The sequence below is a fragment of the Micromys minutus genome (genome assembly GCF_963924665.1).
Source record: "Micromys minutus genome assembly, chromosome: 22".
Taxonomy (NCBI): Eukaryota; Metazoa; Chordata; class Mammalia; order Rodentia; family Muridae; genus Micromys; species Micromys minutus.
In genome coordinates this window covers 17,569,724-17,587,066 of record NC_137957.1, presented here as the reverse complement: position 1 = coordinate 17,587,066, position 17,343 = coordinate 17,569,724, and the positions used below count along the sequence as shown (strand labels likewise).

At 44.2% G+C, this 17,343-nt stretch overlaps 1 protein-coding gene across 2 annotated transcripts in view; it reads left to right on the top strand.

Annotated features, from left to right (window-relative positions):
• PTPRR (protein tyrosine phosphatase receptor type R) overlaps nt 1-15,559 on the top strand; it is a gene marked incomplete at its 5' end in the record, with an annotated part of 242,463 nt that extends 226,904 nt beyond the window's left edge. For both annotated transcript variants that reach the window (XM_080935255.1, XM_080935256.1), the window contains one exon: nt 14,385-15,559. In XM_080935255.1, the coding sequence (XP_080791381.1) occupies nt 14,385-14,478 (94 nt within the window). In that variant the 3' untranslated portion in view covers nt 14,479-15,559. The remainder of the gene's footprint in view (nt 1-14,384) is intronic.
• Nucleotides 15,560-17,343: the final 1,784 nt, after the last annotated feature.

Sequence of the window (17,343 nt, the reverse complement as noted above, 5' to 3'; positions counted from 1 at the left end):
CAGGCAGCTAAGATGAGGGTCTTAAAGCAACACCGACAATGACACACCTACTCCAACAGTGCCACCACACCCTGGGCCAAGCATATACAAATGTCACAGACCTCATGCTCTCAGACCCACAGCCCATAGTCATAGAAAGTTCCAGAACTCTGTGAACACTGGTTGAAGTGCATGGAGGGAAACTGACTCTCAGCTAAGATGGCACCCAACAACTCCTTCCAGGAACCATGTCAGACAGCTGCTGAGAAACACACCTGGTCTGCTCAGCCTTCTCCTTGTTTTGGCTCCTATCACTGTTGAGCTTACCCTCCCCCTCCCCCACCCCCCACACTCACTTTGGTCTCCATTTCCTAGTCACATTCCCCCACTGAATTGTTCTCCAGTTTTGAAAGGAATCACAATACATTTTTTTAATCCTATCAAATGCCTTCTCTATCTGTTCCTTCCTTCCTAAAGTAAATGGCCAGAAAGTTTGGCCTTGACCTCCTATCAGCACCAAGGTATTCCCACGGGGCTAGGACTTTTGATTCTTGCTAGACTCTTGAAAAGATATCCAAAACCCCTGCTGATCCGAAGTTCGTCCTTGGATTCAAATCACTGCTGATACGAATGTCAAATATATTTAGCTGATTTCATAAGACCCCTGAGTGGAAGTTCATTCTCGGAGCTGCTCACTTGCATAGACACTGTCAGCCTGTCTCCCTTGTGTGTCTCTCCCCCTGGAGGCTGTAAAAAGCACAACAGAAATCCTTCCTCTCCCTTTCAGCTCATCCTGCTTGTTTTTCTTTCCCATCCCTCACCTCTGGCTCTAAGGGTTCAGTGTTTTCCTGATAGGGCTTACCTTTCAGATTCCACTTGCTAGCTGATTGCTGCTAATGGTCTTACCTTAGACTCAGGCCTCTAAAAAAGAAAGCTAAGCCACACATGTTGGCCCACACCCAACAGCTCAGAAACTGAGGCAGGAGGATTGCCAGTTTGAGATTAGCCTGAATGTTTTTCAGTGAGACCATGATTCCAACAAAGGAGGGGGAGAAAAACAAAGGAAGAAAGGGAGGGAGATAAGAAAGGAGGGAGGAAGGGAGGGAGAGAGGAGGTGATGAGAGGGAGGGCAGGGCTGAAGAGAAAAGAGAAGGAAAGGAGAAGGGTGGGGCAGAGGAAGGGTGTGCAAAAGAAAGAAAGGTAGGCCAAAAAAAACACATGAAAGTTAGTCTTTAAAAAATACAAACGTCATCTCTGTTCTCTTACACTGTTTCTTTCTCTCGTACATCTTCAGCCTTTGTCCTTCCTTCATGATCTCCCTAGCCATCTTAGCCTTCTACTCAGGATTTCTCAGACATTCCAGAACGTGTTATTCAATAGAAAGAAATTTATCTCATTAAGATATCTCCACCATGGTCTTCAAAGCACATGATTCATCTAACTCACAAAATAAACTCAGAAGCATGGTGGGCGGCAGAGCACATTCCTTAAGCTCTTCTTTTCTTTTCTTTTCTTTTTTTTTCCCTTTTCTTTCCAAGAAAAACAATATCCATTAGGCCACGCATAGTGGCATCTGCCCGTGATCCCAGCACTTGGAAGGTAGCATCAGGAGTTTATAGAATTCAAAGGTTACCCTCACCTGAACGCTGAATTTAAGGATAGACTGGACTACATAAGAAAGTCTGCATCTCAAAAAAACAAGGAAGGAAGGAAGGAAGGAAGGGAGGGAGGGAGGGAGGGAGGGAGGGAGGGAGAGAGAGAAAGAAGGAAAGAAAGAAAGAAAGAAAGAAAGAAAGAAAGAAAGAAAGAAAGAAAGAAAGAAAGAAAGGGGAGTTTTATACAGATCCACACACAGAAAATGTCTCCAATGAGTGTGGCTGCAGAATTGTTTCAGGAATGGTTTGTGAAGTCCTGTGTCCTGTGGGGCAGGCGCTCAAGATGACTGTTCAGAGTGGTTTTTCATTCATTCTTTCATTCAGCAAATGCCACCAAGGCCCTACTGCTGACATGTTACCAGGGACCTGGCTGTGGAGAGATGAATTCTCTAGGGCACTTTGTCACCTTACATCCCTTTATGAATGATTATAACCTGTAGCTGATTACTTACTTATTCAGTGTCTACTAAGAGTCAGATCCTCTGACATAATATTTAGGCACAAGAAAAGAAGGAAGAAAGGAAGGAAAGAAGGAAAAAAAGATAGGAGAGGGAAGGAGAGGGGGGGGGGAGAGAAGAAGGAAAAGAAAAGGATTCCAAAGCAGTTCTTAAAGAGAAACTACAAAGGACTGAAGACTTCCTCAGCAGACACCGATTTCAAACTGTTGGCACAACTCACCCACACTGACTTAACCACACAAAACTACCTCGAGGAACGCCAGAGCAGGAAAGAAAGAAGTATAAAAAATTCAAACTATTCTTCTAAAGTTTGGTGGTGGGGAAAGGACTTGATAATTTTATAATTTGAACAGAGACCATGACATGGGGGAAAAGGAAAAACTGCTCTTGGATTACTAAATATTGATCATATAAGAGATAGTACTCAAGATCTGCAGGCCTTTCTTGAACTCTTACAGTGCGTGTTTACGTGCTTGCCTGCATGCATGCATATGTGCCTGTCCTCCTTAACTGCACACATGCCTACATACATCTTACTGGAGATTGGAACCCAAGGACTCAGGTTGGCTAGGCAAGCATTCTACCACTGAGCTATATCCCTTCGGTTTGTTACTGCTGAGACCACAGTTTAATTTCATTGCCCAAGCTGACCTTGAACTCACTGTAGCCCAGTCTGGCCTTGAAATTCCTGGGATTCCAGTAGTGCACCACCAGACCCGGATTCTTAGCAACGGCTCTGCCCACTGGTGCTGCAAGCCTGGGCACAGTGCATCTTCCAGTCCCCTCATGTGGAGCTTTGTGGCTCACACCTGTAATCCCAGCACTTGAGATGCCACGGCAAGAGTACGACAGTGAGTTTAAGGCCATGCTGAACTATACGGGGAGTTTGAGGCCATCACAGGCTATAGAGTGACACTCCATCTTTGTCTCAAAAAAAACAATCTACTCATATTTCACAGCCGCTTCCTTAGAGAAGCCAAGCATGGCTACGAGCTGAGGAAGAAACAAGACAGAGACTTGGGACTTATCTCATGGCTGATGAGTCATGAGTATGAACACCGGGCAGAATCAAAAATCCCAGGGTGGGGAGAGCATTACGACTCGCGGTGGTTCCTCCAAGTCAGTAAGAGCAGGTCCTCTGTGTTCAAATCCCAAGTCTACCTGTTAGCAATAAACTCGTGTGTTCTGATTTAGGACCGAGTGTGTTAGGCTGAATGGGTGTTTCCAGTTCAAACCAGCCACACGGCTTCCCAGTAGACTCTGGCAAGGGTCTATTATTGCTGGCTTCCAGGCAAGTGCTCCAAATAGATGCCACAGTTCTGGTGGCAGATCTGTAAGTCTGTGGCTCTACTTTTAATAATACTTTCGAGCCTATTTGCAGCTAAAATAGGGTCTCTTCTCCCCCCCCATACACACACACACTAGGGAGTTCAAATTCAGTGCAAGGCACCCATGCGTGTTTTATTTAGAAGAGTATTAAGGGATCGTCCGTTCTTCCCTGTGGTTTTGGGCTTTTATCAAGAGAGAAAGAGGATGCTGTGGTAACTGGGGCTGCAGACCGTCTGGAGGCAGAGTATGAGGCAACCATGCAGTGTGTACAGTGAGGTATCTCAAGACCGTAGTTCAAGGTACTTGAAGCAGACCCCACCTCTGCTGCAGACCCTCTGAGCCCTCCTCTGCTCTAGGCCTCTCAGTCTATTCCCATAAAAGTAGAGCACAGCAATGGTGCCCAACCCCCTTCTGGTAGCAGTACACTACTTCATAGCCTTCCCCCATGCATTCTGAATCTTCTGTTTGTGAATTAGATTCCATCCTGTGACTCGAAGTAGCACCCACATGCATTTGAAAGTCAGTGACAGGCATACCATGTTCAGCTGGTTATCCTGTTACTGTTGGGAACTCATATGAGCTTCCTGTGTGTGCCCTGAGGCGCAGTGATGGGGGAGGGGTCGCATGTGTGCTAAGATCCCTCTTAGCCGTTGCTTTACTGAGGACTTGGTTCCATGAAGAACAGTGACGTGGTAATAGTGCCCGTAACATTTGCCAGCTGCCTGCCTGGAAAAGGATGCTGCGAAAATATCTGGCCTCAGAAAGAGCAACCACAGGATTCATTCTTAGATGGGAATCCAAGACAATAAGGATGAAGCCCATTTCCTGGGTCACATCACATATTACATCTCTCTCTCTCTCTCTCTCTCTCTCTCTCTGTGTGTGTGTGTGTGTGTGTGTGTGTATGTGTGTGTGTGTGAGAGAGAGAGAGAGAGAGAGAAATATAGAGTCTCATAAATTATATCCCCAGGTCTCTTCTTGCTTTTTATTTTTGAAGCACAGTCCTACCAAGTTGCCCAGGACAGCTTTGAACTCACTCTGTGGCCAAGACCAACTCTCAACTTGAGATCCTCTTGCATCAGCCACTCGAGTGTCTGACTATGCATGCCTGTACTAACAGATACTTGATTTCTTCTTAACACTCTAAACTAACTTTCTAATTTGACGCGAATTTTAGATTTAGAGTCCATTTGGGATTCTTGTGTTTAGCAAAGGCTGCTGTCTTCTGGGGCGGGAGGCTTCGGTTAAGTTAAGCACAAAGTTGTAAATTCTTGTACTCAGTTCTTCACATTGATCCTGAGATTCCATAGAAATGGGGGGCAGGGGGATGCCCATTTCTGATTATTTCAGCTTAGATCTGTACCCGTTCTGCAATACTTTAACACGGTTCTCTCATGCTGTGGTCTTCCCCCAACCATAACATTTTCATTGCTACTTCATATCTGCCATTTTGCTTCTGTTATGAATTGCGAGGTGAATATGTTTGGAAACAGAGGTTTACCAGTAGGGGCGAGAGCAGGTTGAGAACCACTGGTTTAGATTATGTGTCACCAACACCACAGCTAATACCTATTCAGCACTCTGTAGGTTGGGCCAGTGTGGAAAGAGATGTTTGAGTCAGTCACATTTGCCTATTGAGATTGCTATCCATGCATAGGTTGAAATTTAAAATTTTTAATTAGATGAAAGACGGGACCCATAACATTAGTATTAAAGTGAACAGAGTATAATCAATTTGTGTTACTGGAAAAGCTTGTTTATGCTTTTCTTAGTCTTCTAATCATAAATACTGCTAATTGAGAACTTCGTTGCCACGAACTGCATCAATCAACAGCCCTTCACCTTGTAACAACCTCTGCAGTGGACTCCCATAGGTACCAAGGCTGTGCAAATGGTGGTTATGGCAGAAAATCATTTATACACTGAATGTAATATATGCACACATCCCTTTAAAAACATGATGGTGGTGGCTGGGAAGATGGTCCCATGAGCAAAGCATTCGCCACAGAAGTGGGACCTGAGTTTGAATCACCCAAACCCACTGGAATTACAGTAGAAGGCATCGATAATCAATCTAAGTTCTCCTACCACAGTTGTTTTACAACCTGTGGATCATGACCCCTTTGGGGATCAAATGTCCCTTTCACAGGGTCCCTTACGACTGTCTGCATACCAGGTATTTGCATTATAAGTCACAGCAGCATCAAAATGACAACTAGGAAGTAGCAACAAAAATAATTTTATGGTTGGGGGTCACCACAGCACGAGGAACCATTTTAAGGGGTCGCAGCATCAGGAAGGCTGAGAAGCACTGTCCTAGAGGTGGAAGGTGCAGACAGGAGACTGCGAGGAAGCTGATCGGGTACCTAGGCTTGCATGTACAGAGGTAAACGATAAAGACATCCTGACTCTAATGAGATGGAAAGGCAAAGACCACAGCACACATATCCACACACACATCATACACATACACAGTGATAATCCTAAGTAACAGTGGTCTACAGTAAAACGTGACCAAGAACACTGAGAACATGCCTCATAGATATTACAGGAGAATGACTAAAAAGCAGCCTGTGAGTGTCCAAAGACCCCCAGCAGGGCGGGAAGGACTATGCTATTGCATGATTGCAGACATTTTCCCCCTTATATGCTCCCCTCCCCCGATACCCCCAGCACCTCTGAAAACTGGTAGGATTTGAAAATAGAACCTGGGAAAGGGAACTTACAAGGGAACTTCGGAATCCAAGGCTCTTTGTCACAATCCTTGATCCCCTTGACCAGAACAGGAAGCGATCTGTCTGATGTTGGGTTCTTGAGAGTTGCTGAAGTCTGTAGCTGGCTTACCTTGGGGGCCTTCAGGTGGAATTGTTGTGTTTTATAAGAAGATAGGGAAGAAGGGGTATGTTTGGTGGTGGCATGGTATGGTGTAGTGGGAGACGGTTGCCTCTGCGGGCCCATGCTAAGGCATCCCTTCCTCCTGAGAGACCAGCCACACTGGTACAGTATAGAATAGAGTAGTATAGTTTATTCAGGGTATGGGGAGGAGAGCTGAGAGAAAGGCAGAGGGAGAAAGAGGGAAAGGGAGGGGACAGGGAATGGAGAGAGAGAAACTAAGGAGCAGGAGTAAAAACCAGAGAACAAGAGAGAGGAGGGGCAAGCAGCCCCTTTTATAGTGAATCAGGCACACCTGGCTGTTGCCAGGTAACTGTGGGGCGGAGTCTAGACTAGATGCCAATGGGAATGGCTCCACTCAGCCTCATAGCTTCGCATGCAAAATAGAAAGTGCTTCCGGGTGTACAGCGAGTCATTGTTTAAATGTCTTAACTGCTCACCTCGGTTTGATAAGCTTTTCTTTCAACATGCCCACCTTAGAGAAAGACTATGACTGCCATCAATGTCCTGCTCCAATGTATGTCCTCAAATATTCCCTGTCTCCAAAATCTAGCTAAAATAATTTCAGGTCTAAAGTTTCTACTCCTCATGGTGATGTTATCAAGCATAGCCTGACACCTATTGCATTTCTATATTTCCAACTAACCACGATGCTAGATCTAGTAAGTGAATTTCAAAGACCTTATTGGGGGATCAAGAGTTCTAAATTGTGGGTCACTTATTCCCAGGACCTCTAGAGATGACGTCCTGGGAGCTGGTGTGTGTTTTCCTGACATTCTGGGTTCTGAGAGCCTAATAAGAGGCCCTCTTTATAGATCAGGTTTCATTATAGAATCTTCCAAGGATTGATTGCCAGGGTAAGCTAGTTCTTCATTCTAGCTAAGAGCTAACTGGACATTAGCCTACTTCCTCGGCAGTGGGAGGGATAACTTTCAGGGAGAAAAGTTCTTCTTGAAAGCAATGCTCAAGCAAGTTCCGGGGATGCAGATTGACTGGAAGAGGGTTTGGCTGGCATGCCCTAAGCCTCTGGTTCAACTCTCAGCACTGCACAAGCCAGGAACAGTACTTCACGTTAATAACCCCAGCACTCGGGAGGTAGAGTCAAGGAGATCCGAAGGTCAGGGTCATCTTCAGCTACATAGAGAGTTCAAATCCAACCAGTATATGTGAGACCCATATTAAAAAATATTAGAGTTATACTTGAATTGTCACTTGATCTGCCCTGGCTTTTATTCCTGACAAATGCTTCAGCCCTATAGGGTACTATTTCAAAGAAAGATCTAAGGTTAAAAAAAAAAAAAAAAACCAACAACAACAACAAAAAAAAAAAAAAGAACCCAGTCAGAAGGGCTAGGCTCCGCTGGTAAAGTATCTTTTATTTTGTTTTGATTTAATCTGATCTAATTTTGTTGTTTTATAAACATGAGGATCAGGGTTCAATAATCAGAACCTATGTTTAGAAAGAGTTGCATGTGGTCATGTGCTTTTGTAAAATCCCAGGACTAGGAAGTCAGAGACGTGCAGATTTCTGAGGGTCACTGGTCAGCCAGCCTAGCATACATGTACGCACCTAAACACACACCACAACACCACAAAACAGCTGTTCAAAGTCAGGGATGCTGATGTGTCAGGTTTCTCTTGCTTTTGTTTTTCTTTTGTTCTGTTTTGATTTTGAGACGGGGTCTCTCTGCCATGTAGCTCTGTCTTTCCTAGAACCTTCTCTAGGCCAAGCTGGTCTCGATCTCACAGAGATCCACCTGCCTCCTCTTTATCCCCAGTGTTGGCTCCAGCTATCACATTCATTTGGGCTTTTCTTTTCTTTTCTTTTGGACGGGGTCTCAGTCTGGCCTCAAGTTTCTGATCATCCTGCCCCCACCTCCCATGCACTGGGATTACAGACTCATGCCACCACGCCCATCCAAATGCTCCTTTCTTGACATGACATCTGCTAAAGATCAGGAAAGACTTTTGGTGCCGTGGCTGGCACACCCCACAGCTGGCGCTGGCAGACTCGGCCTCTCTTGACTCGAGCCAAAGCCCTCAGAGCTTTACCGCAGGAGACTCGCTGTTTTCTACGTCTTTTGTTCTAAATTTACTGTACCGAACTTTACCAAAAAGAATTTCAGATTTGAAAATCATAAAAAGCGAAGGATCGAGAGTTCCATTGTTAGCCCAGAAGTGAGTCACCCCAGCAGAATTCCCTCTGTCTACTGATTAGACCGGATACTGGCTGGGCGGGGCAGCAGGAAAGGCTGTAGCTCTGTGTGTGTGTGTGTGTGTGTGTGTGTGTGTGTGTGTGTGTGGTCACAAAAGGTCACAAAGCTCTCCCCTGGGTAGCTCTGAGGCTTGGAGAGCTTTTGTCTTCCCCACCCCAAATACTGTCTCACTTGCAAGGGCAAGGGAGCCCTATATTTCCCCCCTTTCTAGCTCGAGTCTACCCCCAGATAGCATAGTCATGTGCTTCTCTACATGGGAAGAAGCTGACACTGATTCCTGGGTTTGGCAGGCCCAGTGAGATGCATGAATAGGACGTTTCTCGAAGGATAGCTTATCTGAATCCCTTCTGGTCTGGTTCACTGTCTTCCTATTCAATGGCCACAAGGAAAGCAGATCCCACAGCACCTTTACCAAAAATGTGGCAAACTTTGTTTCCAGAGTATAGGGTATGACATAACAGGATAAGCAAACAATCTTAGTATCCGAACTGGGGCCTTCCAAGAGGGCAAAGCCAGAACCTCACCAGGGCTTGGGAGTGAACTATGGCAACCCCAAGCAACCAGGATGAATAACGAACTTAGGTGTAATGTTAAGTAAATGCCAATTCAGAACAAAGAGATGCAACCGTTGCTTTGTGCAGTAAGCATTTGTGAATTAACTATGAATTCCTGCAAAACCTGAAACCTTGTTAGGAAGTGTTCCCTTGCCGGCCAGTGCTTCACTTTTCTAGATCCTTTGTGGGTGGGAACAATGGAAAGTTTCTCACAGGCAACATCTTCCACAGATCACCAATGAGAAAAGCCACCAAGAGCACAGTCACACTAGTGACAAGTGGCACAAGTTCTCTTTTTCCCTGGCTCCCCCCCACCCCCCAATAACACTGGGAGCCAGGGACTCTGGGGACTCTGTGATTGTCCTGCAGCTAGTCAGTTATCCCCTCTGACACACTGAATGCCCACAGTAAAATGACATCTGTCACACACATTATTTCCAAAGTGAGAAAAGCCAGGTTGTGGAAGGAGGAGGTTGGTGACCCACTAAAAACTAAAATCAGAGCTCAAGTGTATGCTGATGCTCTCCTATAATCTCAGCACTGGGAAGGATGAGGCAGGAGGATTGCAGGAGTCTAAGCCAAGCCTGGGCTCTGTTTCTGTCTCAAAATGACAACAATAAAAATTCATTGACTGAGTCACGAAGCTAGTAGGTCTGAAAGTAAGGGCTCATCCCTGAAATCGGCCAGGCTCCAAGCCCACTGCTTTCCATTGTACCAGCTGCCTCTTCTAGAGCTTGGTCTCCTTTCCATCCAGACTTGACCAACCTGAACCCATCTGTCCTTGGCCAAGCTTGTTCTTAGCCCTGGAGGCAGACAGAATTCACCCTGTTTGGCCAAAGATACTATTCATGAGGTGGTATTCCCATGCACTTAGCTTTACCCTAAGCATTTTAAATTATGATTGTCTCACTTGCTCCTCATAGCAGGGCTGAGTAGGTCCAACTGTTATGGAGTCTCTGTATTTTTGCTTATGAAAAGACTTGAAAAGATGATGTACTAAGATAAATCACCCAGTAAGTAATGAAGACAGGATTTATCTTGACAACAGTGTGGGCTGGTTTGCTCTTGGCTTTGTCTTGGCCTCTTAACATACTTTGGTCCCCATGGGTAATGAATGGGCAGAAGTAAGGCGCTCTTACCATTTTTGGTTTACTTGTCTTTTGAGATTGTTATCTGTATTGTGACTGGCCTTGATCCTCCCCCTCTACCTACCTGTGGGTCTAGATGACTTGATTCTTTTTTGATTAATACCTACTTAATAGTAGACACAAATTATAACCCAAGATGATTGGAATAAGTTCTTAAATCTAAACCAACATCTAAGCGACGCATCCTAGGAAACATTTCTTGTAGCCCATGGTTTATTTATTTTCACACAATGTAGAAATGCCATGGCCTGGGTTAGGACTAGTTAAATGCCGATGTAGGAGCTGAGTGGTTTTCATTATAGCAACTTTGAAAAGTAACAACATGCCAGACCTTAAAAACCTACAATTTAGCGCAAACAAGTTTAAGATGAGATTAAACAATATATATCGAATTACTCATTATAAAGATGCCATCCTATTTTGATCATATATGTGTGTGTGTGTGTGTGTGTGTAAATATATGTGTGTATATACATATATACACACATACACACACACAAACATACACACATGTACAAATGACATATGTAATAGATGTAAAACATGCTTGTTGAGTGTCTAAAAGTGTTCAGTACTGGGAGTGAAATATGGAAGACTAATTTATTGAATGTTAGAAACAGTGATTCAATACACGAGAACATTGTGTTCAGATGAAGAATTAGTAATTAACAGGAACAAACGTAAGTTCCTGTGTGTAATTTCAAATTTTCAATAGCTTGAATACAGGATGGAGAAAAAAAATTTTCGTGGTCAAATACAGTCCCGTTGAGTTTTAATTAACCTAACTGTTCCTAAGATGCTTGCTGAATATCAAGCACCACGCAGGTAGGCACTCTAGCCTTGCCTCCTGATTTAGCTGAAGGTATAGCCTCGGTGCTCTAAGTAGCTTTGGGAGCAAAAATGCTTGCTGCCGAGATCCCCTTAGGGACGGATACTACACTGTAGGAAGGTCCTACTTCATAAAATAGCACATAGAAGTAGGAGACTATTGGTGAGTGACAGACAGGGAAACCAGGCTTCACAGAGATGTTGAGTAACCACAGGATGTTTAGTCTAGAGAAGAAAGATTATGGGGACTTTGATGGTTGTTTTCATCATTTCAAGAACTATTGTGTGACTACAAGGGGAATCTTGAGACCTATTGGGGCTATTCCATTTGGCCAATCGGATGAGAATGTCAGAGAGAGATTCATTTTGATGTCTTCAGAAGCCTGCTCTAAAGGTAACTCTGCCCCCTGAGCATTCCAGACGCTGGCTGACCGCCCAGCCTATAGGGAAACAAGCTTTTGCCAGTAATTCCAGTGAATAATCTTTGAGGACTCCTCAGACGCTGCTCCTCTTGTTCTTCTCCAAGAGGAATGGAAAATAACAACACTTTTGCTGGGTCTTCCTGAAGCTTTCAGATCCACAAGAACATTGCCAGGGGGCACTGTGTGTTCCCACCTTCCCCCCACCTTCCCCCACCTTCCCCCTCCTTCCCCCACCTTCCCCTACCTTCCCCCACCTTCCTCCACCTTCCCCCACCTTCCCCCACCTTCCATGGCTGCTGCAGCAACCTTGACATAGTTGACTGAATCTGTGACAGTCAACAGAACTTGGTCACAGTGACTCTGTTCCCGCCACTGTCACACACTACTGAGCCACTTCCGGTGAACTGGTTACTAAGACCTCAGCTGAGACCCCTTTGGCCCACCCACTGGGCATACAAATGCTAGCCCTGAATGGAACAATCAAGAAAGGGGATATCTTGCCTCCGGGTGAGGGAAATGGTTCACAGAGCACAGTCACCAGAGGTGCACACAGAGGTTCCACTTATAGCCCACAGCTTGACGTAGGAGTCTCCATTCTCTGAGGGAATGTCAAAGGAAGGGAGGTGCCTCCCAATGCCCTGAAGCTACCCCAATATTTACTATGGCTGCAGCTTCTAAGCTTTGCAGTCTAGACTGGCATCTCCTGAACACCTGCTTTGGTTTTTTTTTTTTTTTTAAAAAAAAGAAAGAAAACCTTCCTAGACGTCATCACACAAGTAGGAAAAGAACTGTCTCCTTAATTGCCATTTCTGTTGTCACGTTCTGACCAGTCAGTGGTTGGAAAAGAAAACGTGCAGTTCTCTTTGTTGGGAAGACTCTGGTGACATTCCTTCACAGAAGTTGCTACCTCAGGAAACCGAAGCTACCTCTTTGTTCCTTGCTGGATACAGGGTTTTGGCACCGTGTCAAGCCTGCCCGGGGAATCACTGTTTAGCTCAGAGGATGTCGCCTTGCTGCTTTGGTAGTGTGGCAGGCTAAGGAAGCCTACAGACAAGGCTAGTTTCGGTTGTCCTTAACCAGAAGTCATGTGACAGTAGCAGCAGCATATCATGCTTTAAGTTGGAAGTGCCTCCATGGTCTGAATTATTTTGACTAGTACCAGCCACCACTAAGGGAAAAAAAAGGTAAAACAAAGACCTAAACGAAAACAGAATTCACTGTGTGGACAGTTAAAGAAATATTAGAAGAATCCAAATAATTGCTATCACGATATTTATTCAGTAAAAACTGGTTAACTTTTACAGCAGTGTCTGACAATTTTGCCAAGCTGAAAGACGCATCCCCCCAGGGAGAAAATGCGATTAAAGCATTGTCTATATGAAGGTAGGATAAAGAGTGGTCCGTTTCACCACAAAGCAACTGCCTTCTACAGATCCATGTCACAGGGATGCTGGACAGGCAGTGATGACAATGGCCCCAACAAAGAGGAAAAGCAAGAGCCAATTCCCCTGTTTCCAGCCAGTTGAAGGACCCACCTACCTTTGTGTTTAAATGCCTAGCACACCCAAAGGCAGGTTGATGCCCAAATAGCCTTAAACAAACCACTTTACAGTAGCTCTTTAACTGTAGGAAGAGAAGCTAAAACACAGCTGTGTTTTGTTAACCTACTTCCACCACGTTTCACCCAAATGGATAATGTGTTTTAACAGGATGGATAAGGCGCCAGGGCAACACTGCCTCCCCAGCAACCTAATTGACCCAGCTGACCTAATGCTTATAACTGTGGGGTAGCCATTGTCCTCCTTCAACAGAGGAGGGAACAAAACCAAATGCTTTTGAGGAGTTTGTGTAATCCCCACAGTTGAAAGTGAGCACAAGACGCATGTGAGCTGGGTGGTCTAACCCATTCCGGAGTCCAAGCTTTCATCCATAAGGTTCTACCACAGCTCCGCTAACACTACATAGGGAAAAGCACTTCCAGGAGGCAGGGGGGATCAAGGTTCAAGGTCATCCTGTGCCACAGAGTGAGTTCAATACTGGCCTAAACTCTATGAGACTCTGTCCCAAAATACTAAAATAATCAGGTACCTAGAGTACATGGCATTATATTGAGCCATATTTGTGTGTATGTACATATATATATATATACACACACATATACATATATGTATATGTGACTATATATGCATATATGTATGTATATATGGATAGATAGATAGATAGATAGATAGATAGACAGACAGACAGATAGATAGATAGTCATGTGCTGCTTAATTAAGGAGAGATGATCTGGAAAACGTATCATTAGCTTCGTTGTTGTATGAACATTATATAATGTACATGTGAAAACCTGGATAGCATGACCTAGCACACAGCTAGATGGTATGCTACAGACACAGCATTTCCTGCTTCTCCCAAAGCCACCAGGGACCAATGGAGCACAAGGAAAGGTGGCACCATCAGGCGATGCGACAGCTATGAGTTGCAGGCAGTGGCTGCTGGCCTAACACAGCATCCAGTTTTCCCTTAACCCTTAACACTGAAGTGGGAGTGAGTTCGTGCTAAGTGACTAAGACACATGGCAAACACTAATGCTGTCAACAGCGTCAGCGTGATCCACTCCTGGGATCGTGTACAGCAATTAGAGCGTCAGCAGGTAGGCTTGTTTATACCAGTCTCATCAGTAACCCTAACCTATGCATAATGCACCTTGATGCGACTTTGGTGCACAGCATGTGGCTGCATTGTCATATTTTCGACAGCCAGGATGATAAAAAGAGTAGCAAATTATATCAGCTATTCTGCCTGTTTGGCATAAGACTCCTGATCTAGCATCATGTTTAGGTTGCAGTATTATAAGGTATCGGCAAAACTGAGTGATTTTTATGATCTCTTCCATGCAGGGGTGGTATGGTCCAAACCAGTGAGCAGTACGAATTTGTGCACCATGCTTTGTGCCTGTTCGAGAGCAGACTTTCACCGGAAACCGTCCAGTGATTCTGAAGATTTGCCAGAGCGTCAATCTCTCACGGGTGATTCATCAAATTGCCTACTGAGAGCTCCTAGAGGGGCTCCCTGGGATGGATGGATGAGGAGGCTCCAAAAGCCAGCCTGAGGCATGGATGGCGGAAGACACGGCAACATGAAAGATGTGCTAACCTTTGTGTATAGGACTGCGTTTGATGCATCCCCCCACTTACTGTGAAGGTCCTGTGCTGTCAGAGGTATGACAGTCCTCACGCAGCCTGAGGAGGGTTTTGTTTTGTCTGTGTTGACTCCCACACAGAGTCTTGTGTGTAATATTCAGAGATTGTCCTTCTGGACTGAAGGAGCTGCGGAAGATGTTGTGATCCTGTGTTGAGATGCTTTACTGTTCATAAGGCATGTCTTGTGACCGGACCGTCAGCTGTTCAACTGTTCCTGTTTTAAGTGCTATTACCAATCTCAGCTGCCAGAACCTTGCTGCTAAAGTTGCAAGTGGCCGACAATGGATTTTTAACCAAGACATTTTTTGTTTTCAGAAAAAAAAATCAAATGCAGTAACTATTTTATATGGAAATGTGTCTTGATTATATCCATTACGTGTGTATTTATAGTATCTCTTATGGATCAATTACAGAGCACAATGATTGTTATTGGATATATATATGTATATGTATATTATATGTGTATACATATATATTCAATTATTAGGCATAGAGGTGGCTCCTGTTCCACAATTCTAACTACTATATTTCTACATTGTGACTTGTTTTACTTTAAAAGGGGATAAACAAATTTATAGTAACTCTAAAGTATCAATAATTTTAAATACTCATCTCTCTTTTACTAAGAAGGGATTTTTGAATATGGTGTCTACCTGATATCCCTCTCCCAATAAGAAGCAGGTGCCTTTGGGGATGCTTCAACCTGATTCATCCCCAAAAGTTTCTCTGAGGACACTGTCAGGCATGCATGACCTTACATTTCTAAAAGGTTCTCTGCCTCAAGAGACAAGTGAAGGCAAAATAACCACACTCAGCAAACACGAGATGTTCTGCTCAGATGTGAATTTTCAATGTGGCAAAGTTGACTTTCTTTCGTACTCCCAATAAATGACTCTTAACAGTAAACATTTCGTGAAGCCTATTCTTTTCTTACCCATGTCTGAGAAAAGGCCGTGATGGGTGCAGGTAACCTGAAGTAGGTAATAAGATGGATTTAATTCTAGTCTCCTCCTGGGGGAAGATGACGCTCTCCAAATGCGATCTTGTAATCACTTGAGAGGTAATGATCTCAGCGCGTCATTATGTGGTTTTTCTTATAGACGCCAGCATCTCATTACACAAACAGTACATGTTTATGTCTTTATAGCACTTGTCACAGAGCCCATAAATTCCATGGCTTACGTAGATTGGGCAGAATCCTATCACCTGAAAAGAAGCTGTGATGCAGGAAGACTCAATCATCTAACCTTAGGATTCCCTTTCTCCATCCTGAGGTTAAGACATAATCATGTGCCATAGGGGTGGCAGGGGAGGACATTCTGGGGTTTATTCTGGCTCCTAGGGGCTGGCTCTACATTTGAAAAAGAGATGATCACTATCCCTCCTTTCTAAGGAAACAGACAAAAAGGACACTGGTGTAAAACTTCCCCCCAAACAATTCAATTGGAGGAAGTGTGTCACTGACTTTTCCCCTCTCCGTGAAGCACATTTCCTTCCTACTCTTTGCCTCTCTTATCTGGGAGAATTTTTTTCCCCAAAGCGAAGCATGAACTGTTGTTAAGTGGAAAATGGAGGCTGAATTTTACATGACGATTCTAACCTGCTTGATCCTCAGGAGCTTGGGTGAGTGGGTCTACCTCGGTTTCCTGAGACATCTCTCTCAAAGTTAGCCAAGGAGGCTGATAGCCTTTGGGGGAAGTGTCTAAAATAAATCAGGATAGGATCCAGGTCTCCATGGCAGGAGAGCCAAAGCCGATGAGAAGGGGGCTGGGGTGGATAAAAGGAGACAGCTCTGGCCACACTTCTGAGATTTCTCTCTAGAAGAAAATAAGTGTTTGCCGAGTGCCTGGGACAGCTCAGCTCCTGAAGGGACAGGTCTCGGAGGGAGGAGTCCTGGGCAGACATCTTTTATTTTGTACACATAATAGTCAATATAAGCACTGTTTCTTTTTCTAATCAAGTTATAGTTTTACTTTCTTTCATTTTAAGAAAAATATATACATAAGGGGCGTGATTAAAGGGAACAAGGAAATGTGTTTCAGTTGTCATTTGGAAGGATTGAATATTTCCCAGGGAAAGCAAGGTTACTTAGGCTAAAAACGAATTGAAGAAGATTTCTGAGCCGGAATATTTTACTTTTTACTGTGAATGTTTAAAAACTGGGCATTTAGTCTTTAAGGAGTACTGATGTCTTTTTTAAATGTGTTAGTATTTGGTGGAAAGCTATAGACATTGTCGCGAAGTTGATGCTTCCCTGCAGAACTGCAGGGACTTAGCCTCTGGTAATCAATACTTTCTTTGTTGGCTACCAGCCACAGGTTTATGCTAGGAGAGATGGGAAAACCCCTTGTGGCTTTATCTTTTAATAAATGTGCCCAGTCTTTTTAAAGTGTTTATTCAAACTATGCAACTGGTAAACAAACATTTACTTCCTCTGTAAGCCGTGACTGAGAGGGAGGTATATCTCTCTTCTATATAACAGAATGGGGCTATGGCATGAAGAGGCCTAAATGGCTTAAGGGGACCAATCTTACTCCGAAATTGACTTTGATAAGGCACACACCACTCTTTATATTGTCTTTCATCATCCAGTGAAAAGTCATAATCTTTGGGTGACTTTGTTTTGTTTTTGTTTTTGTTTTTTTTCCTAAGATTC